Raw genomic sequence first — 17,964 nt, 5'->3', positions numbered from 1 at the left:
CATGACAGATGCTATCCTGGACCTCAAACCCCTCAAGCATAACCAGACAGATGAAGTCCATGGCCTCATCCTATCTGAGGACCATTGTCTAGGCTGGCAGCACAGGTTGTATGACCCGGTGACTGGCACTGACAATGATCTCAGCCTTCATGATATTTAATATTATAGAAACCCCACCTCATGCCCACAGCGGGGCTACCTTCACCCCCAGCCCCTCCTGGAGGGCCTCTCCAGAACAGCTGTAACTTTGTACCCCACAACAACCACAGCGTTCACTCCTGCCACACACAGGGCCACCTGGGAGAGGTTCGTTCAGCAGCTCCACCATCTCAGGGCACCGTAACCTCCTGTCCCTTTGTCCTTCTGAATCCCCAGGGTGAAGCTCAGGTCTCAGAACACAGTAGGTGCTCTGAAATCATGTCTGCTGAGTGAACTTTGCAGAAAAGGCCATGGGGAGAGTGAAGAAAGGGTCTGACCACAGTCCTGGTACTGCCCAGCTGCGTGGCCTGGGGCCATTCCCTGTCCGTCTCTGAGTTTCATTCCTCTCACCTGTATAGTGGAAATCAGAGCTTACAAACTATTGGTCCAGAGTCCTCACCTAGTTTGGATATGTTGTTTACAGTTCATTCAGTGTTTAATTTTATTTTAAAATTCATTTCAAACATTTGAAAACTAGATTTCTATAAAACTTAAAGTCTTCAGCTTTTATTGAAAGATGAGAAAACCTGGGTGGCCTGTGTGGACCCATAGTCCTATATACAACAATTGGCTGGCCTGGGCAGCAGCTAACTCTTTACCTGGGACATCCATTAGCTATTTGGCTACAGTGCCACCTCCCCTCACTCCCTACATCCTTAGCAGCTTGCACCACTCATGTGTATCACCTGCCTGGCCCCCACAGGCATCTGAGTTTGCAACCCCTGAATGAGATTCTCAGCTTAGCACAAACTGATTTTTCTATGGCTTTGTGAGGCCTAGAGGTGGTATTACAGGATCCCTAGGTGACAAAACCCATCAGCACCTTGGATAAAAAACTAGGTGAGCTGAGCGGAGAGAAACACTGCTATTTCTGAGGATGACACAGTCTGTAAATAGCCTCGGAGCCAGGTGAGTGCTAACACCTGCCTGATGTCACCTGGGCCTGGAGCCCTCAAGGGCTGGGGACGTGTTCAGCTCATGGCTTAGCCTATGAACTTTCCTTCTTCCTAATACCACTGAGAATAGCACAGGAAGGGATGACATCATAGCTAAGCCTTTGGGGAAGGTAGGCTTTTCTCTGGCTCAGACCGGAGGTAGTGATGACGTTTGCTTTTCCAAAGAGAATGGAAGGAGTAACATGAACGAAAGAAGCTGGTTCCCAGTCCAGAGTCCTAAGCATGGAGTCTTTGCACTACTGATGACCCCCCAGTGCTATCCAACAATGTCAGACCTCAGCCAGGCCGTCAGAGCCCTCTGCGATTAGGTCCCCACAGGCCTTTCAGCTCATGCTCACTATTAAACCACCTCCCTAGGCCCTGAGTGCCACAGCCCCCTGGCCAACCCCACGGTTTCTATCTTACTGTGTTGTCTGCCCAGGCTTATCTCTCCTGCCTCCTCACCCTATCCCAAGGATCAGCTTCATGGTGAGAGTGAGAAGGGTTTGACATGCAATAACCCTGATTGTGAAGTCAGACAGACTGGTCCCAGCTCCAACAGCCTGCCCTTGGGCAATTCACTCCCCAGGCCTGGTTTCCCCATCTGCAAAACAGAGCTGCCTCTTAGGCAGAGTTCACAGCTGGGAAAGGGTTCTGAGAACTGAAGTGGTCAAGTGAATGAAGGCAGCATTCCCCTGGAGTGGGGCTGCTCACGCTTCATCAGGATGGAGCATAAACTGAGTTCCCCTAGGAGCAGGCTTGAGAAACAACAGGGTACGCTGAGCCACCCGCTGTGGCTGAAGGTCCTGTGAGCTCAGGGCCTGGAACTGGCCGCAGGGAAGCCTGGGGCCTTAAGGAAGCTTCATGACAAGGCACATGGCGTGATTCCTCTGCTCTCAAATCAGGTTGCACTGGTAGAGGAGGGTCTGGGACATGTGCTGAGGGCTCAGGTGGGCTCCCCACTCAGGCCTGCTCACCTCAGGGCACAGTCATGAGAAAGGAGGGGCTGCTCCCCAGGACAGAGTGAGGCCCCATTCTGGGCTGGGACCTAGAATGCATCCCACCTGGGCTTCGCTGGGTCCCTAGGCCCCTCCTAGGCCAGGAATCAGAGAAGGGGGGCTATGAACTTCCAGAAGCCAAGCTAGCCAAACTTCCAGAGGCCAAGCCAGCATTCTCATGAAGCTAGGACACTGCTCTGACCTCATGAATTTGCTTGGCTGGCATTTTGCTGCCCGACCTGTTCCCATGAGCCCATTCAGAATCTGGGGCAGGTCAGTCCAGAGCTGGTCCCTGCTCAAGCCCACCTGCTGCCAAGGTTCAGCCCCACCCCTTTCTCTGGCCCCTCAGGGCTCTAATTGAGACCACTGCTCTCTGAATCCCAAACCCTGAGAAAGAGTCCAGACTGTATCCATCACAGATGCCCATAGGCACAGTACTTAGTTGACAAATCCATCTCTCTCTAGTTCATTTTATCCTAAGAACAGACCTCAGACAAAAGCAGAATGAGGAGCATGATCACACCCTTACCCTCCAGATGGGAAACTGAGGCCCAGAGAGGCCTGGAGCACTGGCGCAAGCTGGCAGCAGGACTCCAGGGCTCCCCAGCCCTAGCCAGTGCCTTCCTGTGTCCAGGCCTCAGCTACCCCTGGGGACAGTACTAGTGTTGGGCCAGATACTCTCTCAAGTCCCTGCTTGGCATCCATTTATTGCAGGCCTCCCACCACCCTGCAGTGAGGGTGGCTCTTGCTGCTGGGAAGCCCACTCTCAGCACATGGGGCTTAAATGCTCCTGCTGTGGGTCTCCCCACTAAGTCCCCTCCCGGGGTGCATGCTGATGGGAGGGGGCAGGTGGCTGCCCTGGCTGGCCGGGTACGGGGGTTGTCAGTGTGGGTCCTAGGAGGAGGGATCAGACCCAGTCCTGGGGAGGGCTGGGGGCCTGGAAGGAGCATGATGAGCCCAGGCTGCGTTTTCAGTCTTGCTGGAAGCAGGTCTGGTCCCTAGAAATAACTAGAGACAAGCCCAGGCCAGGACAAGCAGGCTAGGGGGCATCATGGGAGGTGTCTCAGCTTATCTCCTCCCTCTTGCGCCTCTGGCTCACTAATCCCGCCTCTCAACTCACTTTTCTCTAACCCTCTCGGACTGCAGGACCTAGGGCAGCAGGGAAGCTTATTTGGCCTGAGCCTTACCTATAAAGGGCCCTGAGCCTTACCTATAAAGGGCTCAGAGGTAGACTTTTGTTATTATATTCAAATTGCAACATGTAGATGCTCATATTTTTGAGTTAATTACGTTTTAGCAGTTTTTCCTTTTTAAAAAAAGTCTGCTGGTACCTTAATAAACATGGAACCAGCATCCTTTTGCTGGGTGGTGTCTGTTCTCCGGGTCTCTGGGCCTGGAGGCGGGAGTGTTCCAAAGCATTTCACGCCCCGCGGCCCCACCGGCTGGCTGCGCTGCGCGCTGCGGCCGGCAGGGGTCGCCCACGGACAGGCCCGGAGGAGGCGGGACAAGGGCGGGGCCACAAACCTGGCCAGGCCAATAAAGGCTGCGGCGCGCGGCTGCGCGGGACTCGGCCTTCTGGGCGCGCGCGACCTCCTTTTCAGAGTTTTGTGTTCTCCCTGCCCGTTTCCCGCCCGACCCTCGCCCGCGATGCTGGCGCTGCGCTGCGGCCCCCGGTGGCTCGGCCTGCTCTCCGTGCCGCGCTCCGTGCCGCTGCGACTCCCCGCGGCCCGCGCCTGCAGCAAGGGGGCCGGCGACCCGTCGTCTTCCTCCTCCTCCGGGAACCCGCTGGTGTACCTGGACGTGGGCGCCGACGGGCAGCCGCTCGGCCGCGTGGTGCTGGAGGTGAGACCGCTCGCAGGGCCGGCCTGGGCGCGAGACGCGGGCCCGGGGAGAGCCCTGGGCTTTGGGCGGCGCGGTGCCGGGCGCGCTGGGTGACCTTGGGCCTCCCCCTGCCGGGCTCTGGGCCTCAGTTTCCCCATTTTGAGAATGGGCGTCAGAATGGCTTCTTCCGGCCTCCCTCGGAGCACTGCAGCCGGGGAGACGGGAGGGAGGGCACGTGTGGAGGAGAAAGCTCAAGGTCAGATCGCAGAGAGGGAGGGCCCAGCACCCCTGGGCCGGCCCCGGGACGAGAGAGGGGCTCCAGGAGTTTTCTGGGGCTGAGCCTAGATCCGGAGCTCTGAGGTGGGTGTCGGGGGCCTTGGAGTGAGCGTTGTGGCCCGGCGGGTGCTCACGTGGCGGCCCTTGCGCAACGCGGAGCGCGCCCTGGCCCCGACCCCGCCCCCGCGGTCGGGCTCACACTCCGGGTGCTGGGAAATGGAGCGAGAGGTGGTTTCCAGCAGTAGTGCGGGCCCAGTAGGCCTCGGGCCCGGCCACCTGGTGGACCCCAGAATGCCCCTCCTGCGAGTTGGGACACATTCAGAGGCAGTGTGCCCGGAACCTTGCCCTGCCACCGTCCTTGGGAGTCACACTCAGCACCTGCCCAAACTCTTTGGGTCTTTTATAAAGCAAAGTAAGAAACAGTCATCAGGGTAACTTTAGAGGGAAAGCCCTAGTGCAGCCTTCAGCCCAGCCTCACATTGACAGCAGAGGTCAGTTCGTGTTGACTGGCCCGTTTCTCAGGGAGCCCTTGGTATTTCTTTTTCAGTCTCAGTTTCTTTTGGAAAATAGGGACACCCTTCCTGCTTCCATTTGGTTCAAGGGTGGGTCTTGCAGCTTCGAGGCTAGAGGCTGGCTGGAATGGGGCTTCAGCCTTCCCTCCCCACACCCTCATGCCTCTCCCTGGGCCTCAGTTTCCCAACCCCGAATCGAGGAGCCTTAGACCCACTCTCTTGTCCCTGAATTTCTGATGCTTTGGGCCCAGCTGTGGGAGCATTGCCCCTCCCTGGGAGCATGCCTTTCCCTGGGCCTCAGTTTACCATCCCCAAATCGAAGAGCTGGACTGGCTCCTACCTTAGACCCACTTTCTTGCCCGAGTTTCTGATGCTTTGGGCCCAGCTGCGGGAGCAGTGCCAGCTGTGTCCACAGAAGTAGGCCAAGATAGCATTGTCATCTCTTCTGACAGATTAGGAAACCAAGGCCACCTCCTCCAGCCTTGGGTTCAGGAAATGGCTCCCAGAAATGATAGAGCTGCCACCTACGCGGGTTGGCAATAATGGGAATGGAATGTCCACGTGCTTCTTCCTTAGCCTCCTTGGCCGCTGTGGGGGTGGGTGGGTGCTGAGAGACATCCACCTTCACCTGTCTCTCCAATGACTACCCACTTTTGTCCCTCTTCTCCCCCAACAGCTGAAGGCAGATGTCGTCCCAAAGACAGCTGGTAAGACAGGGCGTGGGGCCTTGTGAGATGGGAAGGGGGCCAGGCAGGGCAAGGTGGGTGGCGTAGTGAGAAGAATTGGGGCTCAGAGACCCCGGACGAATGGGAGCTCCATGTATGGCTCAGCCACTGGGTGCCCTGGGGCAGCTCTTCCCATCCCTCTCTGGGCCTCAGCGTTGGCTCTGCCCTCCTCTCTCATAGTAGCTGGGAGCCTCAGAGCCGGTGGAAGGCACACGTAAATTTCCCAGAGACTTCCCCACTCCTGGTCCCCAATGAGGCAGGGTGGTGCGCACATAGCCCTTGAGTCGCTGCCCTGCTGGTGCCAGCACAGCCATGAGCCTGTACTCTTGTCACAGTGCTCAGGTACTGAGGTCAGGGAAGGGGAGTGACTTGTCCAGTTACATAGTGAGTTGGGCAGAGCAGACCCAAGAGGTGCCAAGGTCTTTATCCCCCTGTTCACTGCTGGGGATGTAGCAGGGATTTTGGCTGGAATGGGTATGACCCGGGAATTGGGGCCTGGCCGTGTTAACCTGTGTCTCCCTTCGACCCTCAGAGAACTTCAGAGCCCTGTGCACTGGTGAGAAGGGCTTTGGCTACAAAGGCTCCACCTTCCACAGGGTGATCCCTTCCTTCATGTGCCAGGTAACGTGGTTTCCTTTTCTGTAAGGGGGGATGAGAGCAGGAGCTGCCTTGTGGGTGTGTGAAGATGCCTGGTATGAGGAAGGTGTTGAGCAGGGCAGCTGCAGTTGCTCTGTTGGTCAGGCTGCCCCCGCTGCATTAGCCCTGTATCCAGGCTTCACTGCACATGGAAGTCCAGCCCCAACCCATTGTCACTCCAGGCCAGTGGCAGGCCCTGCCCAGGGGACTGGGAGGTGGAGTCTATCAAGGCAGAGCTGGGTTGGGGGATGGATGTGCTGGGGGTGGCCCTGAAGGCTTTGAAGAACCAGCATATTCCAGTGGTCTCTGACCTTGTCCCCTGCATGCCCCTGAGCACTGGTGTGGGAGATAAGAGGGGGAGAGGGAGAAGCGGCGGAGGTGGAGGAGGAAGACGGGTCCAGGGCAGGAACACACATGCCAGGACTTGGAGCTTCCCTTCCCAGAGAAAGGCATTATTCTCGGTGAAATGAATGTTTTTCAGTCATGTGCCTCGCTCGGTTTTCACAAGCATTGGTATTGCTGTGTCAGAGGTTTGGGGGTAGGTGTTGCAGCAGGAGCTTCCCGGGGGTCAGGACCCAGGTGGTATTGGGGCTGGTCCTCTATTAGCACAGATCTTCAAGATCAGGGATTGGGTATCCTAGGCAGGCAGAGCCTGGAGGCAGGGACATGGCTGTCATGACCTCTTTTAAGACCTTTCTGCCTGAAATTCTCTCCCCATTCCCTCTACCCTGACCCAGTGACTGTCATCGTATCATGGCAAGGGGCGGTGGGTTGGGGCTGGACGTCTGTGTGCGGTGAGGTCTGGATATGGGGTGAACACAGGGACGGCAGGCCTGGCCCAGCCCTGAGGCTGATGGTAAAGCAGGAGCTGAGGTGGAAGTCCTGAGCCAGGCTGGGGACTCCAGAGCTGGAGGGCTCCCTGGCACAAGGCGGTGGCACTGGGAGTCCAGGCCAGGGTCCTGAGTTATCCGTTGGGAGGGATATCAATTAGCGAGCACCTAATTGACACCTGCGGATGCTTCAGCTGGTCAGTTCCCTCTCTCACCCAAGGATCCCATCTCAGGAAAACAGCAGCCAGCCATGGCCTGGGCTGGGCAGCACTAGGCATAGGGGCTGCTACCGGGCTGTTCTGGCCATGGGTGCCTCATGCAGGTTTGGCCAGGGCTGCCCGGGCCTTAGCTGAGGCCTGAGGAAGGATGCCAGCCCTGGGCAGACTCTGTCCTGGGTCTGCAAGGGTTGGGGAAGCTGCTGGGCTGGGTAAGGGGCAGTGCGGGGACAGTGAGGGGACCTGGCATGGGGAGCTGGTCTGGACCAGCTGCTGGTGCTCCCACAGACTAGACACGGGAACTGGGGGGCCTCTGGCCTCTTCCTTATTGCCCTCCAGGAGGAGTGGGTTAAATTCTGGGTCACTAAGTATCATCTCTGAATGGCCATTAGGTCCTTTGAAGATTACCTAAAAATTTGCTCAGACAAAAAGTAAGTCATTTGGAAACAAAGGTAGTTACTGTGACAAAAGATATTTAAGTTTAGTCTTTTTTTTTCCTTTTTTTGCTTATTTTTCTTATTATTAGCTCTAATTTTATTGGATGTTTATTGACCGCTTTACCTGAGGGGCACCAACTGGGTGGGCTTGGGTGGGCTGAGGCCGCTGCCAGTGTTGGGGCCGTGGCCCCCGTCTGCTCCATGGCAGCCACTCAGAAGGTGCTGTGTGCTCACAGGCGGGCGACTTCACCAACCACAATGGCACAGGCGGGAAATCCATCTACGGAAGCCGCTTTCCTGACGAGAACTTCACACTGAAGCACGTGGGGCCGGGTGAGTGGGGGCCGCCTCTAGGGTGAGTGTCCCCACAGCTCTGACCTGGCCTGGAAGCCCCAGCAGGCCCTGAGAGGCCACATGCGGTCACCGCCCAGTATCTGATGAGGCCCTTCCTCCCTGCGGCACTGCAGGCCGTCTCAGCATTTCTGGCTTGTTGAGTTTCCCTAGAGTTTTCTCATCTCTCAGTTTAAAAAGCAGGGTTTCCTTTGGGAACTTTGCGGAAGAACCTTTAAGCAGAATGGAGGCCTTGGCCACCTCCCTGTCTGTCCTCTGAGTTTCGGGTTGGAAATTCTAGGACACTTAGAATTGTTGCAGAATGGTCCGGGCATGGTGGCTCACGCGTATAATCTCAGCACTTTGGGAGGCTGAGGCGGGTGGATCACGAGGTCAGGAGATCAAGACCATCCTGGCTAACATGGTGAAACCCCGTCTCTACCAAAAACACAAAAGTGAGCCGGGTGTGGTGGCGGGTGCCTGTAGTCCCAGCTACTCGGGAGGCTGAGACAGGAGATTGGTGTGAATCTGGGAGGCGGAGCTTGCAGTGAGCCGAGATCACGCCACTGCACTCCAGCTTGGGCGACAGAGCGAGACTCCATCTCAAAAAAAAAATTGTTGCAGAAAAAAAGAATTGTTGCAAGATTTAAAATCTTGCTTAGACAAAAAGCAAATTGTTTGGAAGCCAGGGTGGTTATTGTGGCAGCATCTTGTCACCTATAAGACCCAAAGTGGTAGGTGGAGAAGTCTGGAGGTCAGGGCCTGGGGTCCTGTCCCGGGTCCCGCCCCAGCCCTACCACTGAGAGCTTCCACAAGGCCCTGTCCTCTCAGGCCACCCCACTGAGAACTAGCGGACAGCAAAGGCAGACACACCCTGGGGGGCTGGTATCGGGCCCTGGTTCTCCTCTTCTGGGTCCCAGGATCTGCAGACTCGAATGTCCCTGGTGTGGTTTGCACCGTCTGCCCTTTCTAATGTCCTCCCCAGCAGGTGCCTCCAGGGGCAGGGTGGCTTAGCTCTGCTGGTTTTTGCAGGTGTCCTGTCCATGGCTAATGCTGGTCCTAACACCAATGGCTCCCAGTTCTTCATCTGCACCATAAAGACAGACTGGTGAGTTCCCTGCCCCAGGCCCTCTGGGAATGTGGGCAGCCTTGCAGCTGGAGGAGGATTTGTGCACTTTTAGGGGCAGGCAGTTTACAGCCAGGCCATCTGCTCTGGAACAGTGGCCCTCTCCCAGGCTGTGTGTTTGTATGAGAAAGAGAAAGTTAGTGGAAGGATCAAAGGAGAATCGCAGTTGTTCCTGCAATTCTGTCATGGTTTGGGTTCCCATTGTTGCTGTCATCTGGAATTTTCTCTGTGTATTCTGCTCACACGCACACACAAAAGGGTTTCTCTACCAGATACATCTGGGAAATGTTGCAAAACATTATGAGGCCTCAGGAGGGACTAAGTAGAAGCCCACTTGTGTGGTTTTAACCTGGAGTTTCCCAGGCTTGTCTTGACCATGGGCTGAGCCTTGGCAATGCTGCAGCAGACATTTGGATATCAGCAGATTTCCAAATGAAGCCCCTGTATTATCATAAGCCTGCAGATAGCCACAGGCCTGTAAGGGCCCTGTTTTCAATGCCCATGGATTTTAGGGATGTCTCTTTCCTGGTACATTTTCCTCTAAGGGATAAATTTCTCTGGCCAGAGTCCCAAATGTCGTAGCCCTGGGGCACCTGCTGATGAGCTGGCTGGGAGCTGACTTGGTAAAGCCCATTTCCAAGAATTTTAGGGAGACCTAGGTGGGGCGGACACTAGAAGTGTCCAGCCTCCAAGCCTAAGAGATGTGGCCGGCAGGGCTGGGCAGGTCCTTGCTGGCTCAGCCTGCTCTTTGCTCCTTCATGGGACCCCAGTGGATCCTGCAGTTCTGCTCTTGGCTGAAACCATGCCAGCTTCGCCGGAGCTGAACTGAGCCGCCTTTTACATTATTGGACTCTCTTGAGTTGAGAGCTGCCTAGGACTCTGCAGTTTCACCACCCTTGTTCCTTTGGCTCTTGACTCATCATTCATGACTGTTAATGTGGTTCTATTTGTCTGGACTTCTTTCTTCAGAGCATTTCATTATCCTGTTACCTCCCTGTGCAGAACAAAGAATACTCCACTTTTAATAGATGGAGTTACCAGGATTCAGGCTACGTGACCTGAGGCAAGGTCACAACATGAGTGGCAGAATGTGTCCTGGAAGCCAGGCATTCTCTGGGGTGTATCTGGGGCGCTCAACAAGGCTTGATTGAGCTTTGGTGGTAGATCCAGGTATTATGTGGGGATTCCTTGCAGAATTGCTGTTTTCGGTAACTAATTCCATGACCGGGGCCATGGCATTGGATGACATTGCACTATACTGTTGCTCACCCGGGTCACCCGTCCTCACAGGTTGGATGGCAAGCATGTTGTGTTCGGTCACGTCAAAGAGGGCATGGACGTCGTGAAGAAAATAGAATCTTTCGGCTCTAAGAGTGGGAAGACATCCAAGAAGATTGTCATCACAGACTGTGGCCAGTTGAGCTAATCTGTGGCCAGGGTGCTGGGATGGTGGCAGCTGCAAATGTCTATGCACCCAGATGGCTGCCTTGGCTCTCAGCCAAGGTGCCCAAAATGATATCTGTGCCCACTCCACCATCATGGTGTGCCTGAGGAAGGCTGCTCAGGGATGTCGGACCTCGGCCAGGACCCACCACACTGCTTCCTAATACCCACTCTTCCTCACGACCTCATTTCTAGGCATCTTTGTGGACATGATGTCACCCACCCCTCGTCAAGCATTGCCTGTGATTGCCCAACCCAGATTCATCTGTGCCTTGGACATGGTGGTGGTGATGGGTTAGCATCCAAGTGAAGGTCTTTTCCTTGACCAAGGGGGACAGTCAGTTTTGCAAAAGGACTCTAATACCTGTTTAATGTTGTCTTCCTAATTGGGATAATTTAGTTAGCAAGATTGACTAGAAGTGAAGCTGCAACACTAACTTCCCCATGCTGTGGTGTGACCTGAGTTGGTGACACAGACTACAGACCCCAGAGCTTGGCTTTTGAAACACAACTCAGGGCTTTTGTGAAGGTTCCCTCGGCTGAGATCTTTCCTCCTGGTTACTGTGAAGCCCGCTGGTTTGCTGCTGTCATTTCTGAGGAGGGCCTATGGGGGTAGGAGCAGTTGAACCTGGGAACAAACCTCACTTGAGCTGTGCCTAGACAATGTGAATTCCTGTGTTGCTAACAGAAGTGGCCTGTAAGCTCCTGTGCTCTGGAAGGAAGCATTTCCTGGTAGGCTTTGATTTTTCTGTGTGTTAAAGAAATTCAATCTACTGATGATGTATTATACATAAAACATTTCTGGAACATGTATTTGTGTTCACCTTAAATGTGAAAATAAATCCTATTTTCTATGAAAGACTGGTACCTGGTTTCTGGAAGAGGGATCTGTAACTTGGAGCTGATCTTTACTGAGCTTGCCGTGGCGGGTGCCATGCTCAGGACGTTCATGTGGACGGTTTCATGTCATCATGCTGGCAACTTGTCCTCCCTGCCTTAGAAATGAGGCTCAGACAAGCGACCTTAGCACCCACAGCCTGTGCCATGAGCACTGGCTTCACCCTGAATCCCAGCTCCTCCCCTTAGTGACCCCGAGTCTCAGTTTCCCTCAGCTGCATAAGGAGGCAATATAGTTTGAATATTTGTCCCCAGCCAAATCTCATGTTGAACTGTAATCCCCGGTGCTGGAGGTGGGACATAGTGCGAGGTGTTTGGATCATGGGGACGGGTCTCTCATGGCTTGGTGCTGTTTTCTTGATAGTGAGTTATTGCAAGATCTGGTCATTTAAAGTGTGTGGCACCTCCCCCTGCCCCCCTCTTGCTCCTGCTTTCCCTATGTGACATGCCTAATCCCCCTTCACCTTGTGCCATGGTCATAAGCTTCCTGAGGCCTCCCTGGAAGCCAAGCAGGTGCCAGCACCATGCTTCCTGTACATCCTGCAGAACCATAAGCCAATTAAACCTCTTCAATAATAAATTACTCAGTCTTAAGATTTCTTTATAGCAATACAAGAATCCTAACACAGGGTAACAATAAGGCCCACCTCGTAGGGTAGTGATCCACTTGAAGTGCATAACACAGTGCGTGGTGCATCTTCCTAAGCAGAGTGACAAGGATGATGACCTTTCCCCTGTCAGGGTCTTAGGAAAGAGGAGGGATGCCAGAGCAAAGGAACTTCCATCATCTGAGGTTAGGAGTGGACTTCCTAGGATAAGCCAGTTCCATTTGGAATTGACTTCTAGGTGTTTCTGAATTCACAGGGAAGGCAGGATTGGAGGTAAGAGCTTCGCTAGATAGGGCCGTGGCGTGGTCAGGCAGTTGAGTGGTTGGTCAGGCAGGCATTCTCAGAGGAAATTTAGGCTCTTTTGGGAGCATCTAACAATTATTTCTCACTGGGGTTCCCTGAGTGAGGTTATGTGCAGTCTCAGGTTCATGGAGTTACTCTGAGGTCATGGTGGCTGGGGTCGGCTCATTTGGAGTCGTGGAGAGTTTCCGTGAAGTCAGTTTCAGTAGGACTAGTAGTCTTCAGACAATTATCAAGAGCCTTGGGGGTCCTCAAAGCAGACAAGGAGGACACAAGGAGCTTGGGCCCCTGAACCCCATTTGCAGTCATAGATGCCCTCCATTTATGTTGGGGTTCTGCAAGGGATTTCATTTGAAGAATGGGATCTTGAGCCAAATCATAATTAGTAATTTCTCACCCAGTCCAATACTTTACAGATGGGTAAACTGAGACCCTAAGAGGGATTATGATTGCCCCATGTGACCCTGTGAGTCAACTGGCAAAACAGGGGCTAGAATCCAGGGTTTCTGGCAGTCTGCAGGGATTTCTGTTGGGGGCCTTCGAGAATGCACAGGTGCCTTCGGGGACATATTGCCAAAGGTCCTCAGGCCACATATTCAGAGCACAATTGATACCTGAGGTCAAAGCCCACAGCTTCACTCCCTCTGGAGTTTCCTCTTTGGGGTCTTATGTTTAGTCACTGTGTGTCCTTCTTGCTGAGGAGTGTGTGTGTGTGTGTGTGTGTTATCTCCACCCAGAGAAGTCTAAGGTGAGGTGAGGGTGCAGCAAACATGCAGGAATTTCCTAAAAACAGTTCCCTGAAAGCAGGGCCATTCCCTGTGCTTCTCATTCCCTGAGCTCCCTGCACAAAGGCCTGAGCCTAGTCATGTTTCTTGCATAAGGCAAGAACATAAGTAATATACAAATAAAATATTGGCTTGTTTCTGGCCAGTGAACACTCAATACCTCATGCATAAATGAGGCAGTGAGTCTTAGACGTGCACTCATAGATGTAATCATAAGTGGTGCCATGTACACGATTTTTAAAAAAATCTGAAACATCAATTTTATTTTCTGTGATGTGATAGCTTTTCAAAATGATTTCATTGAGGTATAATTTACATAGAATAAAACTTCAAGTGTACACATCAATGACTTTTGACAAAACTATATACTAGTAATAACTATCACCAAATTAAGATACTATCACCAAATTAAGAATATTTCCATCTTTCCAGAAAGTTCTCTCCGTGCCCCTTCCCAGGCAGCCACTGGATTTTATCCCTGTAATTTTGCTCGTTCTAGAACTTTGTAGAAATGGTATCGAGCAGGGTTCACTTTCATGTCTGGCTTCTCCAGCGTGGCACGTGTGAGAAAGTGTGAGACTCCAATATGCTTCTGGGTTCTAAAGGATCTTGCTCCATGAAAAGGAATTTCTTAAAGTTTTCCTAGGTCTGGGAAGACCTAAAGCAATGCTTCTAGGGATCACAGAGTGCCAGTAAATCATGCAGATTTCTGGCCATACCTGAGACACCTTTTGAATATTTGCATCTAGGAATCTGAATTTTAAAATAATAATTCTGAGAGGTGAAGCCAGCTGAACTTCCTGGGTCGAGTGGGGACTTGGGAAACTTTCCTGTCTTACAAGAGGATTGTAAAACACACCAATCAGCACTCTGTGAAACATACCAGTCAGTACTCCGTAAAATACACCAATCAGCGCTCTGTGAAACAGACCAATCAGCAGGATTCTAAAAGTAGCCAATCGTGGGGAGGATTGAAAAAAGGGCACTCTGATAGGACAGAAATGGAACATGGGCGGGGCAAAAAAAGGGAATAAAACCTGGCCATCCCAGCCAGCAGCAGGGAAGCAGGTTGGGTCTCCTTTCACGTTGTGGAAGCTTTGTCCTTTTCCTCTTCACTGTAAACCTTGCTACTGCTCACGTGTGCCGTCTTTGAGAGTTGTAACAGTCACCGCGAAGGTCCGTGGCTCCATTCTTGAAGTCAGCGAGACCATGAACCCACCGGCAGGAGCCAATTCCGGACACATTTCTACTAAAGCTTAAGAATTTGAGTGTAGCCACAGTGGCTAAGAGTGAAAGGGAAAGTCATGGCTCAACATTGGAATCATCATTTACTTCTGGAAACATTTTTTGCTGGACTTTCTGGGACTCAGAAGTGACACTCTCCACTTCTAAAAGAAGCCTCAGTTAAGGAGTCTGACCGACAAGTCTCGGATGACTGGGTGGGGCACATCCTATTCCACTCAAGCTCTGTGGGGGCCAGTGGGCAGGGGGGCTCCTCGATAGCGCTGGTGGAAGTGGCCAGTCAGGCATGGTGGCTCATGCCTGTAATCCCAGCCGCTTTGGGAAGCAGAGGTGAGTTGACTGCTTGAGCCCAGGGGTTCGAGACCAGCTTGGTCAACACAGTGAGACCTCATCTCTACAGAAATTTTTTTTTTAAATTTAGCTGGGCTCAGTGACATGTGCCTGTGGTCCCAGCTACTCGGAAGGCTGAGGTAAGAGGATCACCTGAGCCCAGTAGGTCGAGGCTGCAGTGAGCCATGATTATGCCACTGGACTGCAGTCTGGGGGACAGAGCAACACACTGTCTCAAAAAAAGAAAAGAAAAAGTGGCTCCCCCTGCCTTGGCCTATGCAGAAGCCTATGAGGGAAGAAGCTCCTTGAGGGGTGGAGGCCCCAGCTCTTGTTTTGCCATCTAGGATGAGAGGCTGCCTTGGGTGGGCCTCAGATGGAGAGCATTTCTCAGTGAGTGGATTGTGGAGGCCAGAAGTCAGCTCTGTGTCCAAGATTCCCCAGAACATGGCAGGTAGAGAAAGTCTTGGGTCCACTCTGCCTCCCAGATCACTCGGCCTGTAGAGGCTGTCCAGAATTATGCTGATAACATTACTGCTATTGTATCATATTGTGATAGTTAATTTTATGGCAGTTTTTTTTTTTTTTTTTTTTTTTTGAGACGGGGTCTCACTCTGTCATCCATGTTGAAGTGCAGTGGCACAATCATAGCTCGCTGTAACCTCGAACTCCTAGGCTCAAGCAATCCTCCCACCTCAGCACCCTGAGTAACTGGGAACTACAGGCACATGCCACCATGCTTGGCTATTTTTATTTTTTATTTTTTAAGATATGCAGGTCTTGCTATATATCCCAGGCCATTCTCAAACTCCTGGCCCCAAGTGGTCCTCCCACTTCGGATTCTCAAAATGTTGGGATGATAGGTGTGAGCCACCACACCCAGCCTTATGTGTGAGCCACCACACCCAGCCTTATGTGTGAGCCACCACACCCAACCTTATGTGTCAACCTAACTGGGTCACAGAGTGCTTACACATTGGGTCAGACACTATGCTGGGTGTGTCTGTGAGGGTGTTTCTGTCTGAGATTAATATTTGCATAGCTAGACCTAGTAAAGCAGGTGGTTCTCCCTAGTGTGGGTGGACCTCATCTAGTCAACTGAAGACCTGAATAGAACAAAAGGCTAAGAGGGAACGCCTCCTGCCTGACGGCCCTGAACTGGAACATTGGTATTTTCTGCCTTTGGACTCAAACTGAAATGTTGGCTGTCTCAGGGTCTTGAACCTGCCAGCCTTCAGACTGAAACCTACATTGGCTCTTCTGGTTCTTAGGCCTTCAGACTCAGACTGGACCTACACCATTGACTCTGCTGGGTCTCCAGCCCTCCAACTGCAGATTGTGGGCCTTCTCAGCCCCATGACCACTTAAGCCAATTCCTTATATTTTTATATCATATATATCCTGTGTATATGGTATAAATATATACACACACGCACACACATGTGTATTCTATTGATTCTGTTTCTCTTACACATATTGTCTTTTTTCTATTTATAAAACCAAAATGCACATATGAAAATTCAAATGTTACATAATTATATAAAGAATTAGCATTGCCTACAATCCTATTACAGTAATAGTTGGTATAGGTTTCTGCATTTGCGTAGCTGCAAAGACCACCACTCCTTTCCTAACAATGAGAAGAAGCTGAATAAACTACAAAATCGTAGTTTCTTGAGCTCACCAGAAAGGCAAACAACCTGTTTCAAAGAGGAACAAAGCAACCGGTCGCGGTGGCTCATGCCTGTAATCCCATCACTTTGGGAGGCCAAGATGGGCGGATCACCTGAGGTCAGGAGTTGGAGACTAGCCTGGCCAATGTGGTGAAACCCCGTCTCTACAAAAAATAAATTAAAAAAACAGCCGGGCATGGTGGTGCATGCCTGTAATCCCAGCTACTTGGGAGGCTGAGGCAGGAGAATCACTTGAACCTGGGAGGTGGAGGTTGCAATGAGCCAAGATTGCACCACTGCACTGCAGCCTGGGCAACAGAGTGAGACTCCATCTCAAAAAAAAAAAAAAAGAAAAAAGGGCGGAACGAGGCCCTGCAAGGTAAGACAGGACACACAGACCGTTTCATCTGTGGCAGAGCACTGTAGTAAGATATGACCACGAAACAACTGTGTAAAATAAAATTGGGTAACCTCTTAATGAATTGCTAAAGGCCAGGAGGGGGCTAATGTGTCTGTCTGGAGTAGCTGGAGACCCCAGATACAAAGGGAGTTCAACATCTTTCTCCAGGCTCCCACCAGATGCACAGAAGACCTAAGAGGGAGCCCGACTTGGTGGTTTAGGTCTGTAGGAGGGGACCTTCAGCTGCTGGAGAAAGGCATGGAGCCTTGTCCACTTCCTCAGATTCTTCTCTCCTATGAAGTAAATTTGAGAATCCACTGGGAGGTTGGGCATTACACCGTCCACCCCCAGGAACATGTAAAAGTGCACTGTGGCTGGGAGAAGTAGAACACACATCCTTATATCCCTGGGGGAGGGGCAAGAAGCCATCCAGGGCACAGGATCCTTTAGCGATACCAACCAGAAATTGACTACCTCTGGTGGGAGAGGGGGCAAGAAACAGCCAAGACATGCCTAAGGCTAAGGCGGGATCAGGAGAGCAGAAAAGCCTGCTGTCTTACTATGAGCCTGGTCTACCAATAGGGGAGGGCAGGGCATGGAGAGAGACACCTTCCGTATTGCAGAAAGCTGAGTGTGGAGTCTAAACAATCCTTTGGCACCCCACTGTAAGCACAAGTCAACAGTAATCCACCACTTAAGGAATTTGAAGTCTATGGAGCTCTGAAAGCAAGAATAGCAACACAAACCCCAAATCCAGCTCAACCCTTGAGGCGACTAACTCAATTTCCCACAATAATGGTCTGAAATAATCAGTGGCATGCCTGTCTCCAGTGTACATACTGTATTAATCAGAGTTCTTCAGAGAACTAGAACCAATTGGATGTGTGTATACATATAGGCAGAGGGAAAGAGAGAGAGATTGAGAGATTTTAATTAATTGGCTTATGCAGTTGTGGGACCTGGGCAAGTCCAGATTCTTCAGGGCAGGCCAGCAGCCTGGTGACCCAGGGAAGAGTTGATTTTGGAGCTTGGGTTCTAGAAGCAAAATGCCACCTTCTTTGGTGGACCTTAGTCTTTTTCTCTTAAAATCTTCAACTGATTGGATGAGGCCCACCACATTATGGAGGGCAATATGCTTTACTCAAAGTCATTGATTTAAATGTTAATCTCATCTCAAAAATACCTTCACAGCAGCATCTAGACTGGTGTGTGACCAAACATCTGAGTACCCTGGCCTAGCCAAGTTGACA

At 52.1% G+C, this 17,964-nt stretch overlaps 1 protein-coding gene across 1 annotated transcript; it reads left to right on the top strand.

Annotated features, from left to right (window-relative positions):
• The first annotated feature begins 3,666 nt into the window (after positions 1–3,666).
• On the top strand, positions 3,667–11,959 carry PPIF (peptidylprolyl isomerase F). Its single transcript, XM_025395781.1, has 6 exons — positions 3,667–3,973; positions 5,417–5,447; positions 5,998–6,086; positions 7,820–7,916; positions 8,946–9,021; positions 10,330–11,959. Exons 1-6 carry the CDS (start codon positions 3,779–3,781, stop codon positions 10,463–10,465), a joined length of 624 nt encoding a protein of 207 aa, XP_025251566.1. The 5' UTR covers positions 3,667–3,778; the 3' UTR covers positions 10,466–11,959.
• The last annotated feature ends 6,005 nt before the right edge of the window (positions 11,960–17,964 follow it).

Source organism: Theropithecus gelada, chromosome 9 (genome assembly GCF_003255815.1).
Source record: "Theropithecus gelada isolate Dixy chromosome 9, Tgel_1.0, whole genome shotgun sequence".
NCBI classification, from domain to species: Eukaryota; Metazoa; Chordata; class Mammalia; order Primates; family Cercopithecidae; genus Theropithecus; species Theropithecus gelada.
Note: the sequence above shows the minus strand (reverse complement) of the source record. Positions and strands in the feature narration are given on the sequence as shown.